Genomic DNA, 9,873 nt, shown 5'->3' with positions numbered 1-9,873 from the left:
AAATACAGTTAAATATGGTTATTTAAAAATTAGTTTTATACTATAAATTATAAACTTAATAGCAAAATATTTAAGTTTAATTACCATTGATATTTAAATTATAAAGAAATGAATTTATTTTTCTTAAATGGTGGTTCAAAATTAGTATATATCATAAAAATATTTATTTATGTTAAAATAGATTAAAGTGTAGTACATATTTAATTTTTAAGGGAGAGGGTTGTAATTCAAGCATCTTATAGGGAGAGGAGTGTAGATTTTATTTTTAAAGGGAGGGAAGTGTATATTTTAACATAAAAGTGGAGGGGAGTGTAATTTACTCTAAATAAAAATTAAAAGTATTAAAAGTTACCTTATGATTAAGATTAACTCTTTTATTTTTAGAAAAAATTGATTCATTTATTTGATATTTAATGTTGTCTATGCATATTACATTTTGATTGGTTGATATCATGAGAGGGTAATTACCCCCTAAACAAGAGAGGGTAACGTAGTTCTCACCCATTTGAGTCCATATACACAATATGAATGAACATGACTTGAAGCAAGCACTCCAAAGTAAAAATATTGCAAAATCAAATTTCCTAATCCTTTATTTTGGCATGTTCTACGGTTACCCAAAAGTTTAAAGACTTCAAGTCAAATTATTAGGAAGAACGTTATATATGTATAAAAGAAGCTCATTTTTAGGGTAAAAAACATCGAACACCTTCAGTCATGGTGGTCATCGATCAAGTAAAAAAGGAGTTTTGAAGTAAAAGTAGATTGGCAGAAAATAGAGATTCACAAACAAGCACATAAAAATATAACAATCCAAACTTCATAGCAGTATTTGATTTTCAACTTCCTAAGCAAATGATGGGCATTTACATTTACAAGTCATGGCATGTTCAAATTACAAAATTGTAAACAACATTTGACCTTTGACATGCTGTGTCACAAGCAAAACACCCAATATGCTAAATTATTTTTGGCAGAAATGTAACATAGTTGCCATTAGTTTTGGACGACAGTGCTGTCATATGATCAACAATACGCATCTTCTTCAACTTGACCCTCTACAAAAAACATAAAGATCCATTAATTTTATGTTCTACCCAATACAGATATGAAATTAAAATTTAATGCATGCTAAAGAGATTGTTCACAATATTTCTTTCAAAACGTTATCTAAATGAAAATATATCATTTGAAACATATAGGAAACTAAGAAAAGTCTAACCTCGAAGATTGATAGCCCAGTTTGCTTGAGCATCAGCTCCAGTGTTAAATTCCTTAAACATTAAAAAAACATGTTAGTAATTATTAAGGGCGAGACAAAAATATAAGGAGTTGTAATCTAAAACAATTGGTCAGATTTGAATGGAAATGTTCATATAATTAAGAGCCTAATGGAATTAGTGCGAGTGAGCATGAAAAATGTACACCCTCCGGTTACTAATATAAGCAAAAGTTTGATTTTTAGATTCATTCATTAAATGACGTAAGTAGTCTTTATTATAGGCTACATACGTCATTTAATGAATGAATCTAAAAATCAAACTTTTGCTTATATTAGTGACCGGAGGGTGTAGCTAGGATGCCGAGCGTCAATTCAAGAGTTGAACCACTGTAAATGTTTTCAACCTCGAACTTTGGTTTATTTGAGTTTCCACAAAGCAAATACCAAATAAAAAGAGGGATAAAAAAGATAATAAACTAGTCATAACTGAATGTAAATATTCATAAAAATAAGAGCATGATGATATGGTGCAAGTGATCTTTGCATGTAAATATTCATATAAGAATGATGCATGATTTTTTTACATGAACATAATATAAGGAATTGTGTACATAGATTGAACAAAAATTATAACAAATTAGGATGCTGATTTTTTATTCAAGGTGGAACTAGTTATATCTAACTTCAAATTAGAAAAATGAGAAGAAAAAGATCAAAATGATTATCAAATACTAAAGCAATTGTTTTCAAATCCACAAAGCAATAGCAAGTAGAGATGATGAATACCCTAGGAATGTGTTGGATGCTGAATGAGTGAAACCTTTCCTTCAGCTGCAAAGCCTCATTGCACAAGTTCCATAAGTATTGGCTGTTGATTTTCCACGAACCCGTAAGCTGTTGCAAAACCAATAACATATGATAAGAAAAATGTCAATTTTATTTCACAAGTTCCTCATATTGTTGTTAATGCAGAGACCATACCTAGAATTTTCAAATAACCATGTAATAACCTTTGAAAAGTTGGATTATACTTTGTTTCTATCAACATTCAAATGCAGGTTATGCAAAGAAAGATAATAATGCACACTCTATAATAGAACACAAACCTGGTTGATAACTAGGTAGGAGTCTCCTTGCACACTGATGTTCCTAAATCCTTTATTGATCGCTTGTTTCAGTCCCAAAATTAGAGCGCGATACTCAGCAACATTGTTTGTTTGATATCCTAGTCCTTCACGAAATCGATAGAGCTGCGAAGAATATAAACATAACAGTCAGCTACAATATTTTATAAATCAACAATATAAAATAAAAACCAATTGAATTGTTGCATAAATTTGATACCGGTCTCCCATCTTCCGCATACAGAATAGCTCCTGCACCAGCTGGTCCAGGATTTCCAATCGATGCGCCATCAAACTCGAGGATACAAGAACGCTGCAAATAAGGTATAAAACTTTAGAGTTATTATATCATATGATTGTCAACACTTTCAACAGGATTTCAATTTTTCAGAAGATTTCCAAAAATGTAAAAAACTAATAAAAAAAAGGACGATATATTGCAATTTTATATACCATACAGAACTTTTATACATCGTTGGTCATGCAATTTTATAAGTATCTATTGATCTAGATCAACAGATATAAGACATTAATTAATATCTAGAAGTAACATTGATAAGAAACTAATTAACATCTAAGTAACAATATTGAACTAAATTAAAATCAAAATGTCATAATAACAATTAATTGAATCTATAAGCAAATAACTCTATTAACCGAGTAAAAAAAATTAAATTCATTCAGAGGCAACATTTTTTAATTTTGATATGCTTTTTGGAAGTAACTTAGCCTACTAACATTTTATATTTGCCAAAATCTTTTTTATTACATGGAAATTATGTGTAAACTATAATTTTCATAATACCTACATTTTAATATTAGGAAGAGTGAAAGTTTACCTCTCTACAATAATTATAGAGCAAACTACCAAATTAGTCCCTAACACTTTGTAGAGGGATCTCAAATAGGTTCATAATATGTCAAAAAGATGTATGACTCTATTAATCTTTCAAGTTGGTCCTTAATTATTTTTCGATCCTTACTATCAATTAGTTTTTATATATTATCAATTTACTATCAATTTTGTTCTTATATTAACCACTTACTATCAATTTAGACCCTAACATATCTCATAAACCACTTGAGATAACTTAAGTCCCTATATTTTAACAACTTACTATTAATTCAATTTTTCTATTTAACTACTTACTAGCAATTTAATCTCTAACATACTATTAAAATGACTAATATTAATAAAATTTGAACTTTCGTAAAATATTCATAATCTCAAAGACCAATAGCACTTAAAATATGAAGGAGAAGATGAATTACTCTCACCTGGTTTCCACGGCTCATGATTTCTCTCTCTCTCTGGTTTTCAACTCCAATTCTTTTGGTCTAATGTTTGCTGTGTAGAGTCACACTACTCTATAGTACAAAACTGATGGTTTGTTATAACAAATTCTGAAACCGGATTTCAAATAATTTATGAACTGGAATATATATTATATTCTAGTAGAAATGAAATTAATATTTTCTTGGAGGTAGAATTTTGTAGAGTAAATGATTTGTTACTACAGCTGTAAAAAGTAACTATGATAATAACTCTAGTGAGTACTGTGGCAGTAATAATGAGATTGTGGTGACTGGTGAGTATGGCATCAATAATGAGTATCATGTGAATCCTAAGTCATGTAACTATTGTTTGTTTTGAAACTTGTGACATATTATTCGTTTCGAAATTTGACCAAGTTTTAAAACGAATAATAGTTACATGACATAGGATTCACAGTTATTACTTTCATACTCACCACTCGATCTTGATCATCTGTGTCCTATTTGAGAAGATTAATGTGGTTGATCATGCAAATTTTCATTAAAGTTAAATAGGACTATTTAATATGATGTGAGTATATATTACCAAATTAACTTGCATTAATATAATGTTATATGATTCTTAGTGCTTGATGTAGTAATTCTTCTTACTCAAATGATAAAAATTTGCGATGACATTTAATATGCTAATGTGCAGGTTCAAACTCACAATTATCCACTTCTCAAACATGTAATATGTGAGTTTCGTTGCTAAACTCTTTCACGAAAAGTAGTGTATGATTTTTTTCTCATAACTTTAATTGATTTAATTGAAAACAAATTATAAAAACCATTTTACTGAAAGAATGTGTATAAAAAACTTTTTTGTGTGGTGTTTCGTTCAAATCATTCAAATTAAGGTATGCAGAATCCTTTCAAAACATACACATTAAGTTAACCATAAGGTGAAAGCAAGATATATAGGACTAGTAATTATTTAAATAATAATGCGACATTATTTGTGTCATTTTGAGCAAGGAATTTTCTAAATATTGCAATAAGTTACACAGGCACTGACTCATACAAACCAACATACACAATTACTAGTATTTTTTTATCCCTAAAATTATGACTTTTGGCCCCAAAAAAATTATTTTGACCAAAATTTAAAAAACATGATGATTAATGACCAAAATGTTCCATTTTAAAATAAGGATACAGTTTTCGTGAATGAAATAAAATTAAGGATCAAAATGCAATTAAACTTTTTAAAATATTTCAGATTTCTTTTAAAGACAGAAATATGTTTCTGAATATTAACTTTTACTCAATCAAATGATTTATCATTATTTATATATTTATTTTAAAAAACTATCATTTGATTGAGTCAAAGTTAACAAAATTATAAATAAGATTTTTTGAATGAAATGTGAAATATACTCAAAAAATAAAAGGTAAAATCAGAAGAAGAAATAACGTGGCGGCCATAACCCACATGTAGATCTCAGTTTAAGAATATGCAATCTAAGAGCATTCACAATGGAGTAATTCATGCGGACACTCCACTCATTTATAATTTTTTAATAAAAGTCTTTAATAAGCACTCAACGTCTTAAACCCTTTTAAACAAAAATATCCATTTAAGAATACTCAATGCCAACACATCTTTTTTATTTTACTAAATGGGTCGCACTTATATCATTTATCAATAGCTCTATCATCATATTTCAATATTCTAATATTAGAAAAGTGAGTCCCGCAGAGAGAGTGCTTAACAAAGCCTCTCTCCGCAACGAGGTTTCTTTTCTTTTTCTCTACAATGGAATACCTATTAGATACCAAGTCTTATAGAGTAATACCCTCTCATTTTGGATGATCTGATGAATTTGATTTGATGTCATACAAAAATAGATCCAAAAACTGGTTCTCTAAAACTGAAATCATTTCTTTGGTATTATCAAGATACAAGTTCCTGTTTGGGGATATTTCAAATTTAATAAAATCAAACGCATTTAAAAATGCCTTTAACTTTTCTTTTTTGACATAGGTTCCCTCCACTGATCCTATGTAAAGATCGGCAAGAGAGTAATTGTGAACACTTATTCCGGCCAAGATTTAAACCTTAATTCACTTTGTTATGAGAGTCTAGCCTTTTCTATTAGACCAAACCCTCCACCGGTAAAAGTGCGAACATATATTATGTGTCTAAACAAGACGTCGTGACTTCATCTAAAAAACACGTCGTGACTCGTGACATTATGCTAACCAATGCTTAGTAGAAACAATGCTGTGAGATAACAGCAGTAAAAGTAGAATAGCATAAAAATATAACAATCCAAACATAACACATTTTTTTTAATTCCCTAAGCAAATGGCGGGCATCTACAAGTCATGGCATGTTCAAATTAACAAAATTGTAAACAACATTTGACCTTTGACATGCAGTGTCACATGTAAAACACCAGATATTGGTAAATTGTTTTAGCCAAAAATGTAACATAGTTTGCCAATAGTTTTTGACAGTGGCATGCTATTTGATGATCAGATATATCGATCTTCTTCAACTTGACCATCTACAAAAATATAAAGATCCATTAAGTTATATGTTCCCTACCAAATACAGATGACAATAAAATCTGAGGCAAGCTAAACAGATTCTTCACAATATTTCGTTCAAAAACTTACCATGAAAATATATCAATCGAAATAGAAAACCAAACACAAACCGAAGACTCTTTTGGTTTCAACGCAGTTTTGGTGGCCAGTTATGCAATTCTCAATAATTACAAAATCAAAGACCCAAACAATTGAAACATACAGAAAAGTTTTGAAGTCTAACCTCGGAGATAAATGGCCCGGTTTGCTTGAGCATCAGCTTCAGTGTTACATTCCTTAAATATTATAAAAAAAAGGTGTTACTATTTATTAACGGCGAGAAAAAAATAAAAGGAGTTGTAATCTAAAAAAAAATAGTCAGATTCGACTGAAAATATTCATATAATTAGGAGCCTAATGCAATTTGTGTGAGTGATCATGAACAACATAGATAGGATGCTGAGTGTCGATTAATGAGTTGAACCACCGTAAATTTTTCCAACCTCCACCTTTTGTTTATTTGAGTTTTCCACAAAGCAAATACCCAATAAAAAGAGGGAGAGATGTAATCTAAATAAAATCAAAAAGATAGCTAGACATAACTGCATGTAAATATTTATAAAAGTAGGAACGTAATGAATATGGCGCCAGTGATCTTTGCATATAATTATTCATATAATAAGGTGCCTAATGATGTTGGTGCTAGTGATCTTTGATATACAGGAGAAAATGTTACGAACTGTACATAGATTGAACATAATATATAACTAGCTGGGATGCTTTTTTTTTTATTCAAAGTGGAACTAGTATGTCTAATTTCAGAGTATAACTAGCTAGGATCACATAACTTCTTATATAGATATGCATTAGAATTAAAAAATCAGAAGAGATCAAAATGATTCTCAAATACCAAAGTAATTGTTTTCAACTCCACAAAGCAGTACCAAGTTGAGACAGTGCAAATTAAAATTATAGGCCAATAACTAAATAAATACCCTAGGAATGTGTTGAATTTGGAATGAGTAAAAGTTATCTGCTAGCTCCAAAGCCTCATCACATAAGTTCCTTAAACGCGGGTTGTTGATTTTCCAGTCACCCAAAAACTGTTGCAAAACAAATATAATGTGATAAGAAAAATGTATAATATTTATTTTTAATAAACAAAGATATTTTTATTTCAAATGAGTACAAGGAGTACTCCAACCCATAAACAAATCATAAGCTTGAACACATCAACAGTTGTCAAGGCAGCCCAAAGGGCAAACACACCAATCCGAAAATCTAAAATTACTGTCTCCCAGCCAGAGAAAACCAATCCCGACAGACGTATAAAAAATGAAAGTAACAATGAGTAAATATTAACAATATCTAACCAATTAGGAAGAATATATTAATTAAATGAATCCAAAGGAGCCTTTATTTTTTTGGAAGGGGGGCATGTTCATCAGATTGTTGTTTAGGGGACATGTTCATCAGATTGTTGGTAATGTAGAAAACCACAGTAATTACTAATTACTTAGAATTTTCAAATAACCATGTAATATTCTGTGAACAATTAGATTATGTTTTTTTTTTTATCAACATTCAAATGCAATTTATGTAATGAAACATTGACATGTAAAACAAAAGGTTAAAGATTTGAAAAAACCTGATTGACAACAAGCAAGGAGTCTCCATGCACACTGATGTTCCTATATCCTTTATAGATTGCTTGATTAAGTCCCAAAATTAAAGCACGATACTCAGCAGCGTTATTTGTTTGATAGCCCAGTCCTTCACGGAATCGATATAGCTGTGAAGAAAAGAAACATATGAGTCGGCTACAATATTTTAAAAATCAACAATATGATACCCAATTGAATTGTTGCATAAATTTGATACCAGACTCCAATCTTCAGCATATAGTACAGCTCCTGCACCAGCTGGTCCAGGATTCCCACTTGATGCACCATCAAACATAAGGTTACAAGAACGCTGAAAATAAGGTATAAAAGTTTAGAGTTAACATGATTGTAAAAATTTTATACAAAAACAAGCATGATACGGAGCTTGGACAGTCACTAACTATACATTGCACAATTAATTGAAGAGTAACCTGCGTGAGTGTGCAACTATGTATAGTTGTGTGTATCTACGCAACAAAGATAAGAAACAAATTAACATCTATGAACAAGTTGTTCAAGAAAAACATCTAAGTAACAATACTGAACTAAATTAGAATCAAAAGGTACTCATTTTGAGACAACAATGTTAATTTTGATATGCTTTTTGGAAGTAATTTAGTTTACAAAAAATTTTATATTTGCCAAACTCTTACTAAATTTTTATTACCATGGAAATCTTTTTTAAACCATAACTTCGTAACACCTAAATTTTAGAGTAAACCACCAAATTAGTCGTTAACTTTGTAGGGTGCTCTCAAACAAGTTCTTGAGAATATAAATATTTAAAACGGTATGTGACTTTAGTAAACTGCGAAGTTTGTCCCAATATTTAACCACTTACTATCAGTCAAGTCCTTATATTAACACTAACTATCAATTTCATATACTTAAATTTAGTGTATGTTTGACAAAATTGATTTTCTAAAATTGATTCTAACTAAACTTAAGTTGAAGATAAAGATAAAGTGACGTGTGTTTGGATACATTATCCAAACACAGGTCACTTTAGTGGACCGCACATAGTGGGACAACGCTTGGTTAATAATCACTTAAATTCGCGCGCACACACACACGAGTGCAAGGCCCGGGGTTCGAACCCCAGTGACGAGGTCCAGCCCATCAATTTTAGCATTTTTGTCATATGAATTAGGACTTATAGACGAGGCAAAATCAATTCTACTTGAATGCAATTAAATGTGTCGGAATCAATTATACACCACCGAGTATCGATTTTGTTCACTCTAGAAGTGAAACCAAACATACACTAATATAACTAATATAAGTAAAATTTGATAAAGTCAAAAACATTTTTAAAATATTCATAATCTGAGGACCACGTATAAAGTCAGACGAATTTGATGAAAAATAATTAATTAATTACATTAGAAAAAAAATTAACAAATTAAAATAGAAATAGAAAATAAAAAGAAGCTTCTACGAGAAGCCAAACAACCACAAACGGAACCATCGCCGGAGAATGAACCCGATTCCGCTGCCGACGAAAACACAGAACGACGAAACTATACCAAAAAATGTACCAAAAAAAGTGTTCGATGATTGCTTTATGCTAAAAACGAATGATCGTGCATGCATTGCATTTAGAGAGAGAAAAGAAGAAGAAGATGAAACGAACCGAACCTGGTTTCCACGGTTCATGATTTTCTCTCTCTGGTTTGTTTTCAAATTTGTTTCAACTCCAATTCCTCTTCTGCTCTAATGTGTTTCTGTGTTGAGTCACACTGATCGGTTTCTTATAACAAACTCTCAAACCCTGATTTTAAATATTTTTTCTTTTTTTGATAAAATGATTTTTTTTTTTAAGCAAATTAATATTTGCTTCAATTTTTTATTTAAATTAAATTAATTAAAAGCTTTTTTTTTTAAAGCTGAAATGATATATTCACAAAAAACACAACGCCTTTTTAGCACAAGGCGTGCGAAAGAAGCGCACAGGATACAAACAGTCTGTCAAAAAACCTAGTCAGAAAACATCAGGCATCAGTCAATACCCAAA

General features: G+C 30.3%; 1 protein-coding gene across 1 annotated transcript; it reads right to left on the bottom strand.

Moving 5' to 3' along the window:
* Window positions 1–782: 782 nt before the first annotated feature.
* On the bottom strand, window positions 783–9,627 carry LOC146912157 (uncharacterized). Its single transcript, XM_085719500.1, has 9 exons — window positions 9,498–9,627; window positions 8,077–8,169; window positions 7,844–7,987; window positions 7,191–7,298; window positions 2,567–2,659; window positions 2,329–2,472; window positions 2,009–2,116; window positions 1,223–1,274; window positions 783–1,058 (listed from the first exon to the last, which is right to left on the bottom strand). The coding sequence occupies exons 1-9, from the start codon at window positions 9,513–9,515 to the stop codon at window positions 1,027–1,029; spliced, it is 792 nt and encodes a 263-aa protein (XP_085575626.1). The 5' UTR covers window positions 9,516–9,627; the 3' UTR covers window positions 783–1,026.
* Window positions 9,628–9,873: the final 246 nt, after the last annotated feature.

The sequence above is a fragment of the Medicago sativa genome, chromosome 6 (genome assembly GCF_051527215.1).
Source record: "Medicago sativa cultivar Bolivia chromosome 6, Bolivia_mono, whole genome shotgun sequence".
Classification (NCBI taxonomy): Eukaryota; Viridiplantae; Streptophyta; class Magnoliopsida; order Fabales; family Fabaceae; genus Medicago; species Medicago sativa.
Note: the sequence above shows the minus strand (reverse complement) of the source record. Positions and strands in the feature narration are given on the sequence as shown.